General features: G+C 37.8%; 2 protein-coding genes and 1 pseudogene across 2 annotated transcripts; all 3 read right to left on the minus strand.

The window, feature by feature from the left end:
• Nucleotides 1–2,172: 2,172 nt before the first annotated feature.
• Nucleotides 2,173–5,279, minus strand: LOC145592279 (putative germin-like protein 2-1 pseudogene; annotated as a pseudogene).
• Nucleotides 5,280–8,811: 3,532 nt separating this feature from the next.
• Nucleotides 8,812–9,630, minus strand: LOC145591001 (protein MIZU-KUSSEI 1-like). The gene has a single exon (XM_081647389.1). It carries the CDS (start codon nt 9,628–9,630, stop codon nt 8,884–8,886), a length of 747 nt encoding a protein of 248 aa, XP_081503515.1. The 3' UTR covers nt 8,812–8,883.
• Nucleotides 9,631–12,449: 2,819 nt separating this feature from the next.
• LOC145592280 (putative germin-like protein 2-1) lies at nt 12,450–14,356 on the minus strand. The gene is made up of 3 exons (XM_081648729.1): nt 14,233–14,356; nt 13,844–14,131; nt 12,450–12,721 (listed from the first exon to the last, which is right to left on the minus strand). Exons 1-3 carry the CDS (start codon nt 14,354–14,356, stop codon nt 12,450–12,452), a joined length of 684 nt encoding a protein of 227 aa, XP_081504855.1.
• Between the last annotated feature and the right edge of the window lie 10,268 nt (nt 14,357–24,624).

Raw genomic sequence — 24,624 nt, forward strand, 5'->3', positions numbered from 1 at the left:
CATAACTTAAGCTTTGTTCTCTTCACACTATTGAACATATTCTGATTTGATTTTTTTTTTTTTTTTTTTTTTTTTTTTTGCTTTTCAAATTTTGGTTTGGTATAGTTTGGTGTTCTAGTCTGCCTCATGAACTTGGTACTATCTAATCTGGTCTATTTTTAACATGGATGAATATTCTGCTTCAGTTTTTTTTTTAAGTGCGCCATTTGAATGTTTTTACTAATCGCACATTTTTAAAAAAATATATATATTTTGTGTTTTACGTAAGAAAGAATATGGTTATAACATTTACATGAGATCTTATTAGATTTGTTTATGTTTTTCAATTATCAAAATTTAATATCTTATTTACTAAAACCAAATTAAATTGCGGAGTATTAGTGGCCAAAGTTTTCCATTGAAAAGTGTGAAAATCTAAATGCTACAAATTTCCAGAGATTGCGAATATATGCTCTGTTTTGCAACTAAAAGAGAAATTTGATAATGGAGGAAGTCTTTAACAAAATAACAGAAACCAGTAAACTTTAAGTTATGATGGCCTTATTTCTTTGCCGATTCCTGTTATAGTCATTATCTTTCCCCGTGCTTTTGTAGCATAGTATTCAAAAAATTATTGTTGTTTAGATAGTAGTAAAACTGTAGGTGATAATTGCTAAAACAGCAACAATTGTAAGTGATAATTGTCAAAAATTCCTACTTATAATAACAATCAAGTAGACAGAAGTAAATAATAGTAAAAGAATGAGTTTAGAATAGCCTGGGTTGTAGCATACAACGCGCTATCCTTAAAGAGAAAATGCCCCACTGCACCGGAAGAATGTATTTACGCGCTCCTCTCCCAAGATACAACGACCCCTGGATCAATTGTGTGTAGCAAAAGACCCCCGAACCAAATTACACCAATGTTTCATAATAATTATAGTATTGCTTGATTTTAATTTTATAGGAAATTTTGTGGACTGTTTTTCCTCTAACTTTGGCCAGAACCATTTGCAACATATGTATACAGGCTATAAAAATGTACGTTGGAATGAGGTTAAGGATGTTGCTACAAAATAGAACATGCTCCTTAAAATTCTTCCACAACTCTAATATCAAAAGTTATTGTTAAGTTGTTCCTTGATTTTCGGAGCAATTAACAACTTAAGCAAAACCAACAATATATCCAACGGCTTAAAAGAGCATCTAAAGTTTATAAAAATAAATTTATCTTCAAATTTTAAATTATAAAAAGAAAATAAAATTTGCTTTCCAACACATGCATTCCTCATAAGTTTTTAACTCATAAATAAATATAATTTACACTAATTTATTGCAAACCATTAATATTAAGGTTACTATGTTTAAATGTTGCTATTTAAACATAAAAGTTTTTTGTTAATAAAAAAAGTCACTTGGTTAAAATAAAAGTTATTATGTTAAAATAAAAGGTAATGCTATATGCAGCCCTGCATATAAGCATTTAATATATTTCCTTTTTTAGTATTAAGTTGGAAATTTATCAACAATTCACGAGTAAATCGGTGTAATAAATGTTAATTTTATGTTTATTCTTTTCACTTTTAGTTCATAAAATAAAAGCCCGTATAATATAATAAAGGTTATAACTTTTTTTTTTTTTTTTTTTTTTTTGAGAAAATAAAGATTATAACTTATAAGAGAGTAATATATATTAGAATGAAAATTTTAATATATTGGCCATTAAGTTGAAAATAAAGTCATTATGTTTAAGTTACGTCAAGTGGCACATGTGTACCTCAAACCAAGCTCGCACGAGTTTTAATAAAAATCACTATGTTACAAGGATATTTTCTGAGATACACGAAGCATTTAAGGTTCTCATAAGATGTGTGGGAGGTCTGAAGAGTATAAGCAACATCAGTAGTAACTAGTAAGCACCTTGACGTTGCATAAGAAGCTGGGATTGGAGTTTAGGGAAAACAAGACTAAAGGCACAGCAAACATATGATTCAATTGCTTTCTTTTCCATGGCTAATATTGAACAGACATTGTATACATTATAATTCAATAAACTTTTTTATACTGTATGAAGAAGGTATTCAATTATTGTTGTAAATTAAAAACAAATAAATAATGTTATTAGAAAATCAAAACATCTGCAAACATAATGAAATCACTTTGCACTACGTAGTTGTGCCTGTTCTCAGTCAGTTAGAACTTGGACTGAATGTACTTGATGACATTAGCATCAAGCTGAAAGGCCTTGGAAAGAAGATCAACCGAGATAGGTGCTTCAGACCCGAAAACAACGTTACCAACAGTGATCACACCTGGATTCTGGCTACTCAAGGCAGAAATGGCAAAAGCAGGAGTTTTGCCAACATTTAGCTGAAAGTGAACGAGACCTTGTGGGAAAACAAAGACGTCTCCCTTTTTGAGAACCTTGGTAAAGAGCTTGTTTGCACTATTATCCGCTGGGTTAGAGGTCACAAAACCAACATAAATGGTACCCTCCATCACAGTGAAAACCTCAGTGGCACGGGGGTGTGTGTGGGGAGCAACAAGGCCATATGGGGCAAAGTCAAGCCTGGCGAGTGATATACCAAGGGTGTTGAGTCCTGTCAGTTGTGCTGCTGCCACTGGAGTCACCGCTGAGCCTAACTTATTGTTGGTGTTACCAGGTTTGTTTAGCCCATTGGTGAAGAAATCTTCTGATGTAACTGCCGTTGGATTCTTGCAGAATAGCCCATTTACAATCGAAATCTGATTTATCGTTTAGTTTCTGCTGTAATGAACTTTTATTTCTTTTGTATGAGTTTGAGCACTTGTAAGTTGTGATGGTTTCTTGCTTGGGAACGCACCCTTTTTATAGGTTTAGATTGTTTTGGAGTTGAATTGGTCATATTTTTGTAGACCACGTAAATTTGTCAAGAAAGTTATCATGTCATGTTAACTAAGTCTTAAGGTAGTTGATTTATTAACTTATATTTCTCTTTTAAGCAGGAACTGACTTGGTATTGCCTACCAATTTCTGTGCTCACAAACAATCGTTGGAGTATTTTCTGTTATAAAGCTATGAAATCAGTGTAAGATGGCGTGAATTGGTAAAAAAAACTATATTGGACTCTTTCACAGATTAATATTCAATCCTTTTTTGATAATATATTAATGTGTTTTCACTAGGTTATAACTATGACTTAGCCAAAAGTAGGGATTTAAAATTTTTATTACTCCGTATTACTGATTGAACTCTCCTATGTTTGATTGCAATAGTTGGTCTCAAGGTGCAGGAAATATCTGCATGCAACCCTGCACAATGCTGTTGCATTGGATTTATTCAGTACTACTTCTAAGCATCAAGTATCAAATGACTAATGAGCAACGCACCAAAGACCTTTTTCATTACATGCATGATCATAATTTCTTTGGCTCATGATAAGAATTAGTAGAGGTGGCAACGGAACGGAACTGGACCAGACCCTGCTAAATTTGGATCCAAACTTATTTTAAGGACATTGATCCGAATCCACAAATCCAAATTTCACATGGATCCACATGTAATTTTTTCTCTCTTAAAAATTTATAACTTTTATAATTTTGTTTGTACAAAAGGAGCTAAAAAATATTTTTAAGTTCATTTAATATATATATCTACATGATTAAAACCATTATTTTTCTATAATAATAAATAAATAATTAAAGTTTAATTCATACAAAAATAAACAAAATATTTAATACTCGAGAAACTTATAGTATATATATGTATAAATATGAAGAAAAAAAAAAGTCAAACAAATTACTAGTGCTGGGCATGGGCCGTGCAGGCCCGCGAGCGGCAAGGGCCCGTCACGAGATTGGCCCGGCATGGTGACCGTGGAGTGGATCATGGGTCGTGCCGTGAACACGATTTCGAAAAATCCGGCACAAGCACGGCATGAACCCGCGGGCGGTACGGTAGTTTGGTGGCACGCCAGGCACGGCACGACAAGACCATAAAAATAACATAAATAATAATAAAAAGAACAATAATAAAAAGAACAATAATAATATAATAACAAAAAAACATATAAATTAATAAAATTATTTAAATGGTATATCCTTTTAAAACGTTGTTCAAAAACAAATATATATAGTATTTTTTTTTTAAAAAAAATATTGTGGGCGGCCAGTGCCCGGCACGACCAGTAGTTAATGGCTGAGGTCGAACTCAGCCAACACTAGCTGAGGTCATCGCCAAAATTGAACATTTAGTGTAATAAAAATGAACATTTTCTAACTGAACCTATTTTACAATAACTTTGTATTTTTCAATAACCAAATGTTCATTTTCATGCAGTATGATGTTCATTCTTATAAAATAAATGTTTATTTTCATGTCGCATTATGTTCATTCTTATAAAAATAAATTATCATTTTATTTTTTAATTAATACCACTACTAGAAAATTGCTTGTTTCCGACGGAAAAATTTCCTCGAAAAAACCCCAAAATCTGTCGAAAAAGCCGTTTCCGTCGGAACCGGTTGTCGGAAAAGCCTTTGTAGGAAAAACGGCATCTTCCGACGAAAATTCCGTCGGAAACCTTTCTCCGACGGACTTTTCGACGGAATCTCGTTGTCGGAACAGATCTTCTGGCTCCAGAAAAGTCCGTCGCAACTTCCGACGGAATTATGTCTGTCGGAAAGTTGCGACGAAATTTCAGTCGGAAAATATTTCAATTAAAATATAAAAAAAAACACGCCGTACCACCAAGGCCACGGCGTGTCACCACCCTATCCCCAACTGCAGACCACCAGCGCCGCCACTACCCCCACATCAGCCACAACCACTCTTTAACCCTAACCCTAAGCACAGACTGCCACTCAAACCCGAACCACACCACCACTCACCCTAACCCAAACCAGACCCACCCCCTAACCCGAACCAGACCTTCCCCCTAACCCGAAACGACCATTTCCACCACCCTAATCCACCCAAATCAATATCTACCACCAAAACAAACCCAGATCTACAACAAATCCGGCCGTACCACCCCAACAAAAACCGCCGCCGCCGCCAAAAACCACCATCACCGCCAAAAACCAGAATCACAACCAAAAAAATAAACAACCAAAAAACAAAACCCAAAAATTAAAAAAAAAAAAAAGAAAAGAAAATTAAACACAAAACATACCTTAAATAGGTCGAACCTTCGAATTTCATCTCGAATTTGGTTTAATACGGCCAAATTCGACCATGAAACCTCTAGATCTAGGGATTTCAAGGTCGAATTTGACCGTAAAACCAAGAACTTGACCGTATATACCAAGAATTTCACCATGAACCTTCGAATTTCTTGGTGATGTCGATGATTCTTGCCGGAGAGAGAGGAGGACAAAGAAGACAAGAGAGAGAGGAGGACGGAGAAGACAAGAGAAAGAGGAGGAAGAAGAAGTTCGAGAAAGACAGAGGAGGGAGGAGGAGATGAGATAGAAAGAGAAGGGGTAGAGAGGGAAAAGGAATTGAAGAAGATAAGAGGAGAGAGAATGAAGTAACGGCTGAAGGGGGTTTTGAATGTGAAGGGTTTCGTTTTATTTTTTTTTAAAATATATTCCGACGGAATATTCCGTCGGGAATTTCCGACAGATTTCAATTCCGTCGGAATATATGGGCTTTTCGACGGAATATTCCGTCGGAAATTTCGACGGATACTAATTCCGTCGAAAAGCCCATATATTCCGACGGATTTATATTCCGTCGAAAATTTACGACGGATTTTCGACGGATTGTTAAAATCCGTCGGAAATTTCCTACGGAATAAAAATCCGTCGGAATTTCACAGTTTTCCGACGGATTTACGTGTCGTCGAAAGAATTCCGTCGGAAATAGCCCTATTTCTAGTAGTGTACGAAATACAAATTTTTGTGTTTGTTTAGTTGTATAAAATGTTCGTTTTTATAATAAAGGATGTTCAATGAACATTAGCATTAATAATGTTAGACATTAGCATATTGTTCACTATTAAAAAACATATTATTGATTTATTTAATTGATATTAAATCATATAGCTCAATTGCATGATATACATTCAAGAGAATTGAACACATCAAGGTATTTAACTTGAAATTTAAAAAGATGTTGATGAATGATGAATAAATAATATCATAGGTTCATTTTTATTTACAACTGAAATGTTCAGTTATATAATATTAAATATACATTTTTATATAATACAATGTTCAGAAATAAATGTTCTTTTTTTTTCTAGTAAATGTTCATTTTTTTTTCTAGTAGATGTTCATTTGTTGGGCGCGACCTCAGTCAAATATTTGCGCGGCACGACACGGCACATCAGGCACGTGGGCCGAGGTATGCTGAATGGTGGCCCGGCACGACACGATGTAGGCACGACACGAGCCACCACCAGGCACGGCGAGGCACGACCCGCGGCGGCCGGCCGCCGCGACACGATGCCTACCTCTACAAATTACTAGAGAAATATACAATGTCGCGTGTGAAAAAAAAAAGTATAGAGTAGCTATACCAATGTTACATCCTACTCGTCTGGTCTTACGGCCCAACGCGTGTGAGATCACCCTATTACCATCAAAAGCCAATACAGGTACTCTATAAAAAAAATAAAATATTTCCTCTGTTTATTTATACTTACTGGTTTTTACTTTTACAATATTTACTAACCCTTCTTTGATTGTCTTTGGTAAATTATATTTAAGAAAAAAAAAACATATTTGCGTGAAATCTTGTTAGATTTGTCTTAATAGTAATTAACTATCATATAACTAATATATAAAGCTAAACTTTTAGCCAGGTCAAGAGACAGCGACACTTGGCATTCTAACTTTTCGCCAAGTGTCGCGCCATATTGAATAGAGTTAAATAGATTTCATAAGATAAAAAGGTTAGTGTAGAATTATACTAGATGAAGCCCATGCGATGCACGGTTTGTTTGAATTTTTAAAAATAATTATATATATATGTGTGTGTGTGTGTGTGCGCGCGCTAAAATTTGTTATATATTTAGAAAAAATTCCTGTTATCAAAAGATAATATTTTATATTTAATTAATATAAACTGGGAAATCTCATTCGCCAATTTTGCTTACGTGTCACTTAAATTATTTAATTCTGAAAGAAGTTAATAATCTCGTATTTAATTGGTTACCACTAAAATTTATTATCCTATATGGTGCGCTGAAAAAATTAAATCCTACGTAGCTCTCGAAAAATTCGGGAAAAAAACCCCTATATATATATAAGTTTTTCAATCAAATTTGGATAGAATTTTAGGATAAAATTGTTAGTTTAGAGTTTTATTTTTGATAAAATACCAATATTTCAGATGTACAAATTGAATTATAATTTTATTCAAAAAAATTATTAGATTATAATTCTCAAAAACTATCATATAAATTTATTTTTTATATCATAAAATTTTTGGAGCGAAGGAAGTATCTCAAATCATAAAACATCCATTTATAATATATACTAATTGGTTAAAATAATGTATTTCACAATCTAATAGAATTTTGTTACTATGTAGATCTGTCAATAAGGGTCGAATCATGAGTCATCTCAAATTAGGTCACTTCAGGTTACGAGTCAAGAAATGTTCAACCCTTGCCCAAAGTTTTGAATTTGGATCAACTCAATGGGCTTTGAACATTTATTTTATTTTATTTATTTATTGCTAATTTTTTTTAATGTATTAAATCGAACATTTTCACTAACAATATTATTAGTCATTACATGCCTACTAGATAGCAAATCGTCACAAAAGCACATCAATTCCTAACTAATTTTGTATAATGATATATTTTAAAATTTGATGTATAGATTAAAAATTTATCTTAAAATTCAATAAACAACCCAAGCATCGCATGAGACACAAAACTAGTGAAGAATTAAAGTTATTGATGCTTAAAGATATGCAATGACAATAGGGCTGGCAATGGATCGGATACGGGTCAGATTATGCTCCATCTGCATCCATCCACCTATACCAATCCATCACCCAAACCATCCGTCACCCGATCCAAACTTCATCTATATCTAATCCATCCATCATCTACGGATGAATCGGGTGATAAATGGGTGAAATTCAAGTTTTATTTGCATTCTAATTTTTTTAAATAAAAAACTTAGATTTGGAAATGTAATTCACTAATATCAACACCCATGAATTAAACAGTTGACTGTAGTTAATTCTCCATTCTATCAGTAGCTTCTAGATGTAGTAAATATTATATATATTTTTATTTATTTTAATATTAGTTTATGTTTATTAAATGACTATTAATATATTTATGTGGATGGATGGGTGGATCGGGTGACAGGTTGGATGAAGGTCCTCCTGAATCCGACCCGATCCGTCACCCGTCATTCATTTATAATCCGCCTTTGATCGGGTTTTTATCCATATTTTCGGATCGGGTGGATCGATTATCCGCGGGTTCGAGTGCAATTGCCAGCTCTAAATGACAAGCATGATAAATATAACCGATCAAGTAAAAAACAAACGGATAAAATATAAATCTTCTATATATGTTTTAAAATTGGTTGATTACTAAAGCAATGATTTCCTCACTTAATCAACAATGTGCTTTCATGCATCTTCTGCATTGTATCAGCTTTCAATTATTACAGTGCACCATCAATCTCTTTTCCTATTGCCAATCAATCTTTACATACAAACATACCAAAACAATCAATATTCCATCCATAACACTCTAATTCCCACCAGGAATCAATTAGACTATCTTTTACAAGAATTATAAGGAAAAAAAAGGTTACAATTAAAAGAATTAAAGAAAGAAGTCAAGACCCCATAAAGTAAGAAGTCGAAAACGCATAGTTTTCAAGCACCTTTCTGTCTAGAAAACGGAGCCAAGTAAAAAAAAAGTTAGTACCGAAAATGCCCTGATAGAGTTATGAGACAGAAGAAGAAGAAGAAGACCTGAGCAAGAAAACACTGAGCTCTTGAGCCGGGCCATCATCCGGGCTGATCAAATGAAAGGACTGAGAATTGGCACCTCCAACAACCCATTCATAATTGGCCCTCATATACATCAATTCTTCAATTACTCCAGCACCCACTGTAATACTCTCCATCTTCTTCAACATTTCTCGGGTTTCTTGATTGGGCTTTCGCCGGGCCGCAAACCCGACCCGTCTTCCGTTGCAGAAAGCGCTCCAAACGGGGACTTGATGAAGAGGGCAAGAGCTGAATTCCAAGCTGTTGCACTCCAAAGCAATACGAAGGAGCCCGCATCGCATTTCTTGAACGAGGTTTCGAGTGGAGAGAGAAAGTTCTAGAAGGAGAGATGGTTTCGGAGAGAGACGGTTGAGTTGGACGCAAAACCAGACATGGGAGTGGGACCCACCTCGCTGCCCGAAGAAGGTGCAGATTACCATCGATTTCGAGGGGCGCGGTGGTGCTGCCATTTCGGAAATCACAATGTTGTTGTCGTTGTCATTGTCGTCGTCGTCATTGTCATTGTCGAAAGAATCATGAGTTTTGTATGAGTCGAAGAGAATGTCGTCTCTTAGAGAGGTGCTCAGGCGTTTCTTGGTGGTCGTGGTGGTGGTGGTGGTTGTGGTGGCGGAGGCGGTGGGTGCGGTGGTCACGGTGAAGCAGCCGAGGAGCATACGACGGAGGAATTCTATTTTTGACATTTTTTGGTTGAGGAGAGAGAATTTGGGTGAGTACAATTTTGAGTTTAGGAAATAGAGGAATGAATAGTAATTACGACTTCAGTTTAATTGGGTATATATAGAACAAAGGGCGGGAAGTTTTTGCACTCGGGTCTTGCTAGTTTACTGTGTAGATTTTGTAGTCAACGATTTGGGTTTAGTAATCATGTACTATCTCGGATTTGACATAAAAAGTCTAATTGTTGTAATAGTTTATAATGGAGATATATTAATATTTTGGAATTTTCACCATATACCACTGAGTTTTAACTTAATTCACCGTATATTTTTAAAAACTTTCTAATTCATCATGTACCACCGAGTTCCTGTGATAATATAAAATATATTTTTTGATAACTGTCGTTAGTTTGCCGTTTCAGGTATTTTACTAATTCACTATATACCCATGTTTATAAAGTTATTTCACTAGATACCATTAAATTAAAAAATATTTCACTATATACCTAGAATTTGCAACGGCTATTTTAATTGTTGCATCTACTATTTTTTGTTGCTTCACTACTCTTCTCTTGAGCTCCTTCAACATACTCTCGTCTCCATGACATTGTATGTCTATACTTCCTCTGCTTTGAAATTCATAACCCGAAAGGACATTTTGCTCGGCATTACCCTTGCACCATCGAAATTTCTCTCATATATCACACTTATAGTACAAATTTTATGGATATTTTGTCGAATCACAGCTCCTTATTGCAAATTTCTTCCCACATGTACAAGCTTTGTTTGGCATTCTTATGTATGCATATAAGATGACAATAACGATATCGAGTGTGTTTACATCTTTGCAAATGTTTTGATAAGGGTAAAGTGCTGTTTCAATCCCTCAAGTATTATGTACATAAACTATTCGTTATAACAGTCAACGACTAATTTTTTTTTAAAAAATAATCGTTGTAATTTCTAAGTATATAGTGAAATATCTTTTAATTTAATGGTATATGGTAAAATAATTTTATAAAAATGAGTATATGGTGAGTTAAATTAGTAAAATACCCCAAATGACAGGCTAACGACAGACTTACGGCAGTTACCCAAAAAGGTATTTTGTGGTATTGCACAGGAACTCAATGGTACATGGTGAATAAGAAAGTTTTTGGTGGTATATGGTGAATTAAGTTAAAACTCGGTATTATATGGTGAAAAAACCGTTAATATTTTTACTTGACCCATTTTACCTCTTACGGCTTAATCTTGGTGCATACGGAGTACTACACATTTCATGTTATGCTACGAGTCGTATTACTATGGTCTAATGGGAGAGTACAAGTACAAAGGCTTGATAAAATTCCAACTCTCGTGGGGGACAAAGCCGTTAACAATGATAGTTTATAAATTGTAGTGGTGTAGGTAGCCGAACTCCATGGATATGGTTCAAGCAAACTAGATAAATACCTGCTAGACTTGGATGGACTGACCAAAGTCACTTAATTCTCCCTATGTTTCATTGCAGTAGTCTGTGCCTTACATCAGTTAAATGAGTAGTAGCAATGCATGAACGCAAGGTTCAGGAACTATCTGCCTTCAACTCTGCATAATGTTGTTAGTTGTTACATACTCCGCATGATATATTCAGTAATATTGCTAAGCACATAAATGACTTTGTACACTATATGATCATAGTGTTAGCAGTGACTGGTGATCCCCTACCTCCTGCACTAATACATATAAAAATGGAAGAAATTAAAATTGTTGAAACACACGGATTTGGGAGGACAAAAACATACTAGACTGCCAGTATGCCACAGTTTATGATTGGATGCTCGTGTTGATTATTTGTTCAATGGAGAGGCAAAAGGCTAAGGCTCAAAAAGGAGGCTTCATCTTGGACTTGACGAATTTGGTGCTCATATAAAGATCCCATTTCGATGAAAAGTGCACATTCTGATAGGAAGTCAATAAGCAAGGCAATGGTCAGAGGAAGTACTCGAGAATTCTGAAGGCTACTCAGGCAGATGGTTCCATAGCAGGGACAAAAATAATAGCCCAATTACTTTGATAGTTTAATTGAGCTGATGGAAAACATCGGCCTAATTGAGATAAAATCTCTAATATTAATTCATCTGTAGGAAGGGTGTAATTATGTTAGTGCTGGAGAGATCTAATTTAGTTGATTTGATCTAAAGATTTAGCTTAGACCTCAAACTAACGCCAATTGTGATTGATGTTTTTGCACCTAATGCTTCAAAAACATTGATTTAAAACAGTCTCTTCTTTGGAATGCATCATGTGTAACTGAAATTATCTTATATAGGCATGATACACCAAATGTACATGAAACAGCATATTATTGAGTGTACTCCGATGATTTTGTCACAACTTGTGTAGTGATCTGGTGAAGTTCCCAGCTCGGTCTATACTTTAAGGGAGCAGAATCAAAAGCAATGGAGTTTATCATATGATCTGTGATCAGGTAAGTCCTCTGTTTCACTGATGTCAACCTTGTCTATTACATCACAAAAACAACCTATGATTTTTGTAATTCTTCGATTTAAATAAGTTTCACAGAAACATAGAGAGTTATTTCTTGAAAACATTGAATGTTATCAGAAAAAAATACATTGAAGTTGAAAATCGTACCAAACTTAAAAGGCAATCACTCATTCTTTCCTATGACATATTACACATACAATTCAATAATCATTGTAATAACATTATTTCTCATTATATATTTTTATGTTGGATAATACAAAGAAAATTTTTTACTGGTACGATACAAAGGATTCTTTTATTAAATCAATACTGTGTTATTAATCCACAGCTATAAAAAAGAAAAAAGAAAATTAAGAGGTCATCGCGAACTTAGCCTGGATTTGCTTGATCACATTAGCATCTAGCTGAAATGCCTTGGAAAGAACATCGATGGAGATAGGTGGTTGAGATCCAAAAACTGCATTACCAATAGTGACAACACCCGGATTCTGGCTACTCAAGGCGGAAAGGGCAAAAGCAGGTGTTTTACCAACATTGAGCTGAAAGTGAATCAGACCTTGTGGGAAAACAAACACATCTCCCTTTTTAAGAACTTTGGTAAAGAGCTTATTTGCACTATTATCTGCTGGGTTAGAGGCAGGGCCGTAGCAATGATATTGGGGGCCCTGTTCTAAATCGAAAAAGGGGCCCTTAATACTATTTTGCAATGCACAAATTCCCTATATATACATCACAAAATGAAAATGATTTCGTATAACAATGATGTATGCATTCAATTACACAAAATTAATTTCGAATATTTTATTCATGTTGAATTTTTTTTTGAACAGCTTATTCATGTTGAATTGTTGATAATAACAACTAAATATAACATCATAATTATAATAATAGTGTCATATATACAATTATAGGCCTGTAGAAACAATCAAGATTCTAACAAATTAACAATCTAACATTCTAACCCAAAGCAAAAAAAACAACCAATTAAGATTACAATCTCTAACATATAAGTTGCAAAACTAAAAAAAAAAAAAAAAAAAAAAAAAAAAAAAAAAAAAATAATCATCCAACTGTGAAATAATAGGAGTGATTAAGATATTGCATTCATACAAATTATACATGCTCATAGAAAAATTAGAAACCGGGAGTCTAGAACCGTATAAGAAAATTGTTTCAATTAAAATAGCTTTAATTGATATTGTCAAACCAGAACAATTAAAAAAATAAAAATCAAAATTTTACCTTTAATCAATGGGCAAGAAGGAGTCACTGAAATCAGTCATTCACAAAGCTATCAAAACAATACTCCCAAGTGAAGTTCTAATTCGTTTTTGTTTTTGTTGATTGTGTATCAATTGTGAATTAAATGAAATAATTATGGAAAATCAAAATTAATTGTTTATTGCCAATGTTATGGAAGAAAAAACGTGTGAATTTGACTGAGTATGTTATTTTTCCATTGATAATCCTGGAATGGAGAAATTATTTTCCATGGAATTGTATTTATTCAGTTAAGATAATACTAATTTAAATTGATGAAGGAATTTGGAAAGTTGTAGTAATTAATATGAAGATTGAATAAAGGCGTGATTTGCTGCATTGAATACTTGAAGGCGCTAGAAACAAGAAGACTATACAGCCAATAATAGTCTTAATACAGATTAAAGAAAAAAATAGGAAAAAAAATGGGCCCTCTTAAATTGGAGGCCCTGTGCAAGAGGGCACCTTGCACTCCCTATTCTACGGGCCTGGGTAGAGGTCACAAAACCAACATAGATGGTACCCTCCACCACTGTGAAAATCTCAGTTGCACGGGGGTGTGTGTGGGGAGCAACAAGGCCATATGGTGCAAAATCGAGCCTAGCAAGTGATATGCCAAGGGTGTTAAGTCCTGGCAATTGTGCTGCAGCCACTGGAGTGACAGCTGAGCCAAGCATATTGTCGGTATTACCAGGTTTGTCTAGGCCATTTTTGAAGAAATCGTCTGCTGTGACTGCCATTGGATTCTTGCAGAATAGCCCATTTACAAACACTGCAGATATTTACAGAATGATAAGTAATTGTGTTAATGCTAATTTGAACAGACATAAGAAGTACTAATCCTGCATGATAGGAATTAAAACTGAATCTTACAAACATTATTCATGTCATTAGTGGCGACGCAAAAATCCTGGAGCTGTGTAGGATCAGTGGCATATGCAACAGAGAAAGTAAGGGCTGCAAAGGTTAAGTATGCGAATAATCTGTAAGCTGCCATGGTTTCCTTTCCAAATTCTGCTGCTATGATGACCTTTTTTCTCTGAAAAGATTATCTGTGAGTTGTGAGTTGTTATGGTTCTTAGGCATTGCAAAGGTCCCTTTATATAGTTATAGATAATGCACTATTTAGGAGCTGAATTGGTCCTAAATCATACGTATACATACTTCTACATCATGTGAAAGTGGTCGAAATGGTCATTTAATTATGTTAATTAAGTCATATGCATGGTTTGATTTTTGATTTTGTTATTGTTTTTAGCAGGTAAGACTTGGTAATTAATATACCCAATGTTCATGTTCTAGCATATATATTTGACCTTTTGGTTGACCTACCTAAGTAATGTAATTCTCCAAGAAGGAAAACAAAAAATAATATGGGAAAGAAGTACCTAAGCAATGAAATAAGTTATTAGTATACAGGTTGTTATCACGGATGCAAGAAAGAACAAATTAACGAATGCAAAATTGACAAGAAAAACACAGATTTACGTGGTTCACCAACGTTGTGTTGGCTACGTCCACGGGCAGGCGAGAGTAATAATTTTATTGATTTTGGGGAAACGTAGTACAAATTTAGAACAAATTTGAGACCAATCACAGAAAACAGATTGATTGTCTCTCAGATTTCTAATGTTATCTCTCTCAGATCTCAAAGATGAGAAATACACAAAAGACTCAGATTTCTGAATAATTACTCAACTAATAATCATATGTGTGGATACAAATAACCGTAGGGTATATATATAGCAATCCGGAATAAGATAGATAGACGCGCAGAAAAAACGCTGATCGCTGACCCTCCGCGCGCAACTGAACCACTTGTGCGCGCCTATCGCAGGCGACTTAACCACTTGCACACGCCTGAGCTTTCGCTCGCTATCAAGCAAGCTCTCGCTCAACCTAGCCGAACCAAAACCTCTTCGAGAGCTATAGCTCACTCACCAAGGAGCTATAGCTCCAAATTCGTCGCAACTCTAAATACCTCTACGAGCTATAACTCACTCACCAAGGAGCTATATGTCACGTGCTGACTCTTACCCCAAGTCTCTTGCACGCGTCCTACTAGAATTACCCCTGCAACTCTAGTCAAGGATCCCCAAAGTGCCTTAGCTATGCTAAGTACGATGCTACAAGTTAAGTGAGAAAGCTAGGAAAATGGCTAAGCGAGCAAGTAAGTAAGTGAAACAAGAGAGATTGCTTTAAGAATGCTTTGTATTGCTTGAGAGAAGTTTACAAGTGTCTAAGTTATTTACAAAATGAGGGGAAGGTCCCTATTTATAGGTCTCCCAAGTTCCTAGAGGTTTCTACTCTAGAACATTCTAACCTCCTTAAATAGAGGGTCCTAGAAGCTTACTTTTCTAGAGCCTTCTATACATTTCTGAGTTCCTACTCATATGTACATCATTCTGAAGTATTATATACTACTCTAGGCCTACAAGAATGCGCAAGAGCTTCCTAGAAAGTCCTAGAAGCTTCCAAACGCATCCCGAGTCCCCTAGCACGTTCTGGAAGGTTCCGGACTTCTCCTCAAAAATCCGGCTACACCATTTGTTTATTGGGTCCTAAAACGGTGGGCCCCAAAGTTTGGGCTCATTTGGGTTTCATTTGGTCGCCCAAATGACCCATTATTGTGTTACTGTTAATTGGGTGTTCACTAGGAAAACAACCCCAAATCAAAATAAAGCTCTTTAAGGGGAAGGTGCTTCCTGGCACCCATGGGCATCTCCCTTGGCCCGTATTGTTGCCTAGTGCCCAATTGACGTTGCTTGCTGCCTTTGTGGGTGTGGGGCTTGAGTTGTGACATGCTCCCCCACCCAAGTCTTGACGACCCCGTCAAGGCCGTCCCTCGAACTCCGCGATCTTGCCCTTGAACTGCCACAAGTCTTCCTCTCTTTCCCATGATGCCTCACTATCTGGAAGACCCTTTCAACGGACAAGATACTCATTATAGCTTGGTACGCCCCTTCTTCTTATGACCCTTTTTGCCTCGATCACCTCGATGTCTCGATCAAAAGAAGCCACGACCGCCGTGGGCGCTCGTTGTGACTCGCCCATTGTTGGATCCTCGTTGTCACCATGGTAGGGCTTGAGTATGCTAACATGAAACACCGGGTGTATCTTGAGATTGGGCGGTAATTCAAGATTATAGCTAACCTTCCCGACCTTCCTTATGACCGGGAATGGACCCTCGTACTTCCGCACAAGGCCTTTATGCACCTTGCGGAAGACCTTGAACTGTTGGGGTAGCAATTTCACCATGACCAAGTCACTAACTTGGAACTCAAGGGGTCTTCTATGCTTGTCGGCCCATTTCTTCATCTTCTTTGCCGCCTTATCCAAGTAGGCCCTCAAGATACCGAGCTGCTCATGCTACCCTTTAGCAAGTCTATATGCAGCGGGGCTACCTCCTGTGTAGCCTGATGCAACCCCTTGTGGAGTCAAGGGTTGTTGGCCCATGAATAACTCAAATGGACTCTTTCCAGTTGCCTCGGAACGCTGCAAATTGAAAGAGAATTGGGCAACATCCATCAACTTGGCCCAATCTCGTTGATTGGCACTAACAAAGTGCCTTAGATAAAACTCTAGCAAGGCATTCACCCTCTCCGTTTGCCCATCAGTTTGTGGGTGAAAGCTTGTAGAGAAGTGCAACCTAGACCCAAGGAGTTTGAATAGCTCCGTCCAAAACTTTGCCGTGAACCTTGGATCTCGGTCACTAATTATGCTCTTTGGCAAGCCCCAATATTTGACGACATGCTTGAAGAAGAGCTTGGCGGCTTGCTCGGCTGTACAATCCTTTGGTGCCGGTATGAATGTCCCATATTTAGAGAAGCAGTCTACTACCACCATGATAGACCCGCATCCCTCGGACTTGGACAGAGCTGAGATGAAATCCATATAGACGCTCTCCCAAGGATGCTCCGGAATAGGCAATGGTTCAAGTAACCCAGCCGGCACCCGTTGCTCAATCTTGTCTTGTTGGCACACAAGACAAGTCTTCACGTAGGCCTCCACATCATCCCGCATGTAAGGCCAATAATAAGTGTCGTCCAAGAGTGCCAAAGTTCGTTGAATACCTGGGTGCCCAGCCCACATTGAATCATGGCACTCTTTTAGAATTTCCCGCCTAAGATTATCCCACTTAGGCACAAACACCCGACGCCCGGTGGTGTAGAGGATCCCATCCTCTACCCAGAATTTTCGAGTCTTCCCCTCTTTGGCCAACTCCATTAATCATCTGGCCATGGGGTCATGAGGAAGGCCATCCTTGATCCGATCAAGGATGGAGCTTGTGATGCTGCTAATAGCAGCAAGCATGGCCTTCCGGCTTAGAGCATCGGCGACGAAATTAACCTTGTCTGGCTTGTATTCCATGACACAGTCATAGTCCGCCAAGAAATCTTGCCAACGAGCTTGCTTGGGACTGATCTTCTTCTGATTTTGGAAGTAGCTTGTAGCAACGTTGTCAGTATAGGTGATGAACCGACTCCCAAACAAGTAGTGCCTCCAAATGCGCAAGCAATGAATGATAGCCGTCATTTCCTTTTCATGCACATGATACCTTTTCTCGGTATCACTTAGCTTGCGCGACTCGTAGGCGATCGGATGCCCTTCTTGCATTAGCACTCCTCCAATGGCAAAGTCTGAAGCATCCGTATGAAGCTCGAATGGCTTGTTGTAGTCAGGCAACGCTAGTACGGGCTCATTGATGACCGCCTTCTTCAAATCATCAAAGGCCCTTTGGCACTTCTCACTCCAACACCATTGCACCTTCTTCTTCAGCAAATCCGTCAATGGTGCTGCCCGAGCTGAGTAGCTTTTGATGAATCGCCGATAATAATTTGCTAGCCCAAGGAAGGAGCGTAACTCCGAGACATTCTTGGGCTCCTCCCATTCATTGATGGAGCGCACCTTGTCATGCTCCATCATAATCTTTCCAGCCTTGATGCGGTGCCCCAAGAAAGACACCTCCTCTTGAGCGAACGAGCATTTCTCCTGTTTTACATAAAACTCGTTCTCTCGTAGCACTTGGAATACCTGCCTCAAATGCTCCAAGTGACTTGTTAGGTCGTCGCTATACACGACGATATCGTCGAGATAGACGACGACAAATTTGTCAAGGAATGGCTGGAATATTTTATTCATCAAAGTGCAAAATGTAGACGGGGCGCGAATGGCATCACCAAGAACTCGAAAGACCCATAGCAAGTAACGCATGTCGTCTTAGGCTCATCGCCTTTGGCGATGCGTACTTGCCAGTACCCCGACCTGAGATCAAGTTTAGAAAAGTACCTGGCTTTTCCTAGACGATCAAAGAGATCGACGACCAATGGGATGGGATACTTATTCTTCACTGTGATCTTGTTCAAAGCCCGGTAGTCGATGCACATCCGCAAGCTTCCGTCGTGCTTGCGTTGGAAAAGCACAGGTGCTCCATATGGCGCCTTGGATGGCCTGATAAATCCCGCCTCCAGTAGCTCCTTGAGTTGCTTCCTTAGTTCCTCCACCTTCGGTGTGCCCATCCGGTATGGTGCCATGGCTGGTGGCCTTGCCCCAGGCTCCAGCTCGATCTGATGGTCGACTTCCCTTCTAGAGGGAATTCTCTTAGGTAGTTCCGTAGGCATCACGTTCATAAATTCTTCTAACACTCCGGATACTTCAGGTGGAACCTCACCCCCATGAGGCTCCTCTTCTTTGAGTGTAGCCAAGAATGTCGGTTGTCCCTTCTTGACACCGTTCTTCAGTTGCATTGCCGATATTGCCTTGGCTTCCACCTCTTCTCGAGTGACTGGGATGGACCACTCCCGTTGATCTTTTGCAATAGTCATCGTTCCATCCCTCCCGAATGAAAATGGTCTTACCGTGTCAAAGAATTGAAGTCCCAACACCAATGAGTAATCGTCCATGTCTATCACGGTAAGATCGATGGTACCCTCCCATTCTCCCAAACAAATGGGTACCTCGCTTGCTACACCATGGATTGGGGTTGGCTTTAAGTTCACCGTCTTCAAGGTCCCGGCCTTCTTGACGAACCTGACCCCCAACCTTGTAGCCTCTTGTAGAGCAATAAAATTGTTTGTTGCACCCGTATCAATGAGTGCCTTGGAGGCCTGTCCATTCACCTTGGCCTCTACAAACATAAGACATGGTTTCGTTCGGGGCAGGACACTTACCTTGGCTAAGCTTTCACTTGGTGTGACCTTTGTAGCCTTCGCGTTGCACAAGCGCATAGTCCCCATATGTGCCTCGTCCCCTAACGATTCCCCGGACGAACCAGCGATCAAAGCGTTGATCTTTTGTCGCTGTGGGCACTCCCTGGCGCAGTGCGGCCCTCCACACAAGAAGTAGCCCTGTTTGGCTTTGCCATCCGAGGACTTCTCTTTCTCCTTCGCCTTGTCCCGTTTCTCGGATGACTTTCCTCCATTGTGGCTGCGATCGGTGGGTTTAGCTCCCCCACCTTTTCCTTTGCCACCGCTACTAGACTTTCTGCTTCGGTCCCTCTTCGTGTCTTGTTTATAATCGAACAAGGATTCCGCCACAGCAATAACGTCCGAGAGAGTCTGAACGTTCCGACGCTTCAGCTCCTGTTCCGCCCATCTTTGTAGCCCATCCATAAAATAAAGAAGCTGGGTCTTCTCCGGCATCTCCGTCACTTCTAACATGAGTGAAGTATACTGCTTGACATACTCCTTGATTGACCCCGTATGCTTCAGCCCACGTAGCTTCTTCATAGCAATCTCCTCCGCATTTTCCGGATAGAATTGCTTTTTGAAGTCAGTCTTGAACTCGTCCCAAGTGTTGAGCGAGACAAGCCCCTTCTTGATGTCGGACTCCCGTCGCCTCCACCATAGGATGGCATCATCAGCTAAATACATTGTAGCGGTGTTGATTTTCGTAGCATCTTCTTTAAGATGTATGGCATCGAAGTACCTCTCGATGCTCCATAGGAAGTTTGTCCACCTCCCTAACATCCCTCTTTCTTTGGTACTTCGCTGGTTCGGGCACCTTAATCTTAGGTCCCTCCCGAACCGTGGCACCCCCGACCATGGCCGACTTGCACAGCACTACGTCGGCTTGTAGGGACTCGATCTTTTCCTTCATGGAGCCCAGCTCCTTCATAAGGGTGTCCTTGAGTTGAGCCATTTCTAGCCGAAGAGCATCGGCCATTTGATTGACTAGGAGCTGCGTCCCGTCCTTCATTTTCGCCGTATCTGACTCCAACTCCTGGACTCGTGTTTCAAGTCCCTCGACGCCATCAACTCTTCCCGAGAGTTCACTAACGTTGTCAGCCAATTGCCGTATGCTATCATGGTGATCAGCGATAGAGATCTCCAAGGAAGCTACCTTCTCTTCAAGCAATGAAGTGCGACTTACCTTCTTGCTTGTTTGTGGTTCCTCTACGGTTGAGCCAAGCGTTTCCTTCTGTTGAGCCATCATCACCTCCGCACTTAACCTCGTACCGCAACAAAGCTTCACTCCGCAACAGACCGTCCCCTACAATCAGCGTTGCTCTGATACCACGTGTCACGTGCTGACTCTTACCCCAAGTCTCTTGCACGCGTCCTACTAGAATTACCCCTGCAACTCTAGTCAAGGATCCCCAAAGTGCCTTAGCTATGCTAAGTATGATGCTACAAGTTAAGTGAGAAAGCTAGGAAAATGGCTAAGCGAGCAAGTAAGTAAGTGAAACAAGAGAGATTGCTTTAAGAATGCTTTGTATTGCTTGAGAGAAGTTTACAAGTGTCTAAGTTATTTACAAAATGAGGGGAAGGTCCCTATTTATAGGCCTCCCAAGTTCCTAGAGGTTTCTACTCTATAACATTCTAACCTCCTTAAATGGAGGGTCCTAGAAGCTTACTTTTCTAGAGCCTTCTATATATTTCTGAGTTCCTACTCATATGTAAATCATTCTGGAGTATTCTATACTACTCTAGGCCTATAAGAATGTACAAGAGCTTCCTAGAAAGTCCTAGAAGCTTCCGGACGCATCCCGAGTCCCCTAGCACGTTCTGGAAGGTTCCGGACTTCTCCTCAAAAATCCGGCTACACCATTGTGTTTATTGGGTCCAAAAACGGTGGGCCCCAAAGTTTGGGCTCATTTGGGTTTCATTTGGTCGCCCAAATGACCCATTATTGTGTTACTGTCAATTGGGTGTTCACTAGGAAAACAACCCCAAATCAAAATAAAGCTCTTTAGGGGGAAGGTGCTTCCTGGCACCCATGGGCATCTCCCTTGGCCCGTATTGTTGCCTAGTGCCCAATTGACGTTGCTTGCTGCCTTTGTGGCTGTGGGGCTTAAGTTGTGACATATAGCTCCAAATTCGTCGCAACTCTAAATACCTCTACGAGCTATAGCTCGCTTACTTAGGTCCACATTCGTCGCAATCTTCAACCTTGCCAATGAACTACTAAGCTACCTCGCGAGCTACCACTCACTACTCCAAGACCCAAAAGCAGATTCAAGGCATATTTTCAACAATCTTCACCTTAACTTGAATCCCCTCACAATAAAATTGATGTGCCAGGCGCATTGATCATAATGTCAGATGTACCAGAAAACCACTGAACCACAAAACAAATGAATATAACAGAAAACAGATAACCAAAAACAAACTCTCCTTGTTCAGATTTGCCTCCACTAGGCACCAGATTTGCTCCGTTGAGCACAGACATGTCTCATCTTCTGAACGGGTGTCTCCATCTGCAATATCTATAGACTCAGAATTATCTGGTTGTCTCATCTTCTTGGGACATTCAGATTTCCACTTCCCCTTCTCCTCACAGTAATTACAGATATCATTAGGACCCCTAGAATACAATATTCTGGATTTTCTCCTCGAATTTCCTGTCCATTACCTTCACTGGCTACTGTTCCATTAGTCTAATCATCTAAACCTGTACCAGACGCCTTATGGCACAACTCTCTAGTTTGGAGAGCATATTTAACCTCCTCTAGAGACACTGTTTCTTTACCAATAATACAAGACTGCACAAAATGAAGGAATTATATCTTCGATAAGTGCAATTACTAGATATATCAAACATCACTATTATGGAGATAATAAGTTCGTTCTTTTAGGTCGTCATTGTCTGTTGCTAGATATGATAAATGATCTTTAAGCTAGTCAAATAGTCCAAATTATAATAGAATGGATCCTATGAGGTCACACAACAAGGGTATTGGGTTAAACAAGTAAATTAATGGGCCTCATGAGATTATGACATACCATGTAGAGTGTTAGGTAAGAGTAGTTTGATATTTGGGCTTGACATGGACTCTTATTTAAAGATATGATCTATAAATAAGATCCATGACTAAAGTTGAATAACACGATTAACCATAAGTGAAACAAGGCAATCAGTTTTCCCAAAACCGTAAACTCCCTTTTCTCTCTCTCACCTCACGGCCCTCCCCTCTCTCTCGCCTCCGTATGGCTGGCCACCCTAGGTGGCTCATGGTGTTCGTTCGTGGTGATTTGTAGTTAGTTCGTGTCTCTAATTAATATACCCAATGTTCATGTTCATGTTCATGTTCATGTTCCTCCATATATATTACTTCACCAAGTAGTACTACTGTAGAAGTTTTTGACCTTTTTGTTTACTTACCTAAGTAGTAATGTAATTCTCTAAGAAAGAAAAGAAAAAATAAAATAGGAAAGAAGTACCTAAGCAATGAAATCAGTATATAGGTAAATGTCAATAAAAGTTGCACTTTTTTCTTTACAAATCCTTTCATTTTTTTTCATTCGAAAAAAAAATAAATAAATAAATAAATAAAAATCTTTCTGTGTGCGCTATATGTTAGAAAGATTTTTTTGAAAAATGTACTTAAGTTTTAGTGTTATTCACTTATTCGCATAGATATATATCCTTGAATAGAAAACAAATCTGATAAGAGAATTGTTTATGAGATGACAAAGACCAATACCTAAACATACACGGTTGTAAACTTGTGAAGCTAGTAACCTATTAGAGCAAGTTTAGAACTTAGTGTGACATTATCATTTTGAGTCTTAAAACTTATGTTTAAGACTTTTCTCATTTTTTTTTTAAAATCTCAACCAAGTATCAAGTTGAGTTTTGAAATTTCAAGACTCAATTTAGGACTTGAGATTGGTACTCACCTCAATTTTATTTTTATTATCCTTTTTTTTTTAACACTTTGTTCATTAATGTTGTTATTATATATAAAATATAAAGAAATAAATAAATAAATAAAAAAGTCATATATTTGAGTCTTAGGGTTAAAGTGATAAATTTGGACAAGTCTTAGTGAGTCTTAACAATAATTTGATGACATCATTTTCAATGGGAACCACAAAAAATGATGTCACATTAAAGTCTTAAGATTTGGGGCTAAATTTGCTCTTACCCAAACACAAACCATATTTATGTATCATTTAATAGTTATTAGTAATTCATTTATTCCTTATTGTATTTTATATGTTTGCTTAGTTATGCATCAATGATATTCCATTGTTCCTTTCAATTGAATCTATATATGATAAATTGTTGAGGATATACTAATTAAAAGTACAGTCATTCCCCTCGGTACATTAAATAGTCATTATTCGTCATCTAGTTCTCTATGGAGTTTTCATCTTTGTCTAAAATGACCTCTCTGGCAAAGGCAAATATGAAATTATACAATTAGTTGTCAATTTAAAAATATAAATAAGTATTACGATATGAATAGTTGAATACGTTTTTTCTCTTTTTTGCTATATATGGTTAGACACTTGGTGTAGCCACTTCACATATTTCTTACATGGTAATTAATTGATAATATATGTTACTACAATGAGCAAATAAAGTTACCTTAACGAATGTAGAGTTACTCCAATAAGAAAATGAGATTATTGTAGTGAAGTTTTTCTTTTATTAGTTAAAAGACCTAACACAAAACAATAGGTCAATAGGGCTACTCAAATAAATAAAGGAGGTTTTTTTTAAAATTACTCGATATTACTCGTATAATGAATTTGGATTATTTTAAGGACAACATGGATTACTATTATACATAAATGAGGTTATCCATAAGAAATGAATATTATACAAAAACAATTACAATTTTTTTTTTTTTTTTTTTGAAGACTATAATAATTACAATTATTTGATTTTCCATTTCGGACAATAATTTGATTTTTATATGTTCACCAATAAAGCAAAAAACCGAACAATCTTACATTTGTAGTAAACTTTTACAATTAGATACCCGGAGTAATTTTAATTTTTTTTTTTTAAAGAAAAAAAAACGGCTGAAAATTG

The sequence above is a fragment of the Chenopodium album genome, chromosome 18 (genome assembly GCF_948465745.1).
Source record: "Chenopodium album chromosome 18, dcCheAlbu1.1, whole genome shotgun sequence".
Taxonomy (NCBI): Eukaryota; Viridiplantae; Streptophyta; class Magnoliopsida; order Caryophyllales; family Amaranthaceae; genus Chenopodium; species Chenopodium album.

What these genes read in the sequence shown, in the direction of transcription:
- LOC145592280 (XM_081648729.1), bottom strand. Translation starts at nt 14,356, where the DNA reads ATGGCAGCTTACAGATTATTCGCATACTTAACCTTTGCAGCCCTTACT. An exon ending in TAATGACATGAATAATGTTT is followed by an intron (nt 14,132 to 14,232) that starts GTAAGATTCAGT and finishes AAATATCTGCAG; the next exon opens with TGTTTGTAAATGGGCTATTC. An exon ending in TGTGACCTCTACCCAGGCCC is followed by an intron (nt 12,722 to 13,843) that starts GTAGAATAGGGA and finishes CTAACCCAGCAG; the next exon opens with ATAATAGTGCAAATAAGCTC.
- LOC145591001 (XM_081647389.1), bottom strand. Translation starts at nt 9,630, where the DNA reads ATGTCAAAAATAGAATTCCTCCGTCGTATGCTCCTCGGCTGCTTCACC.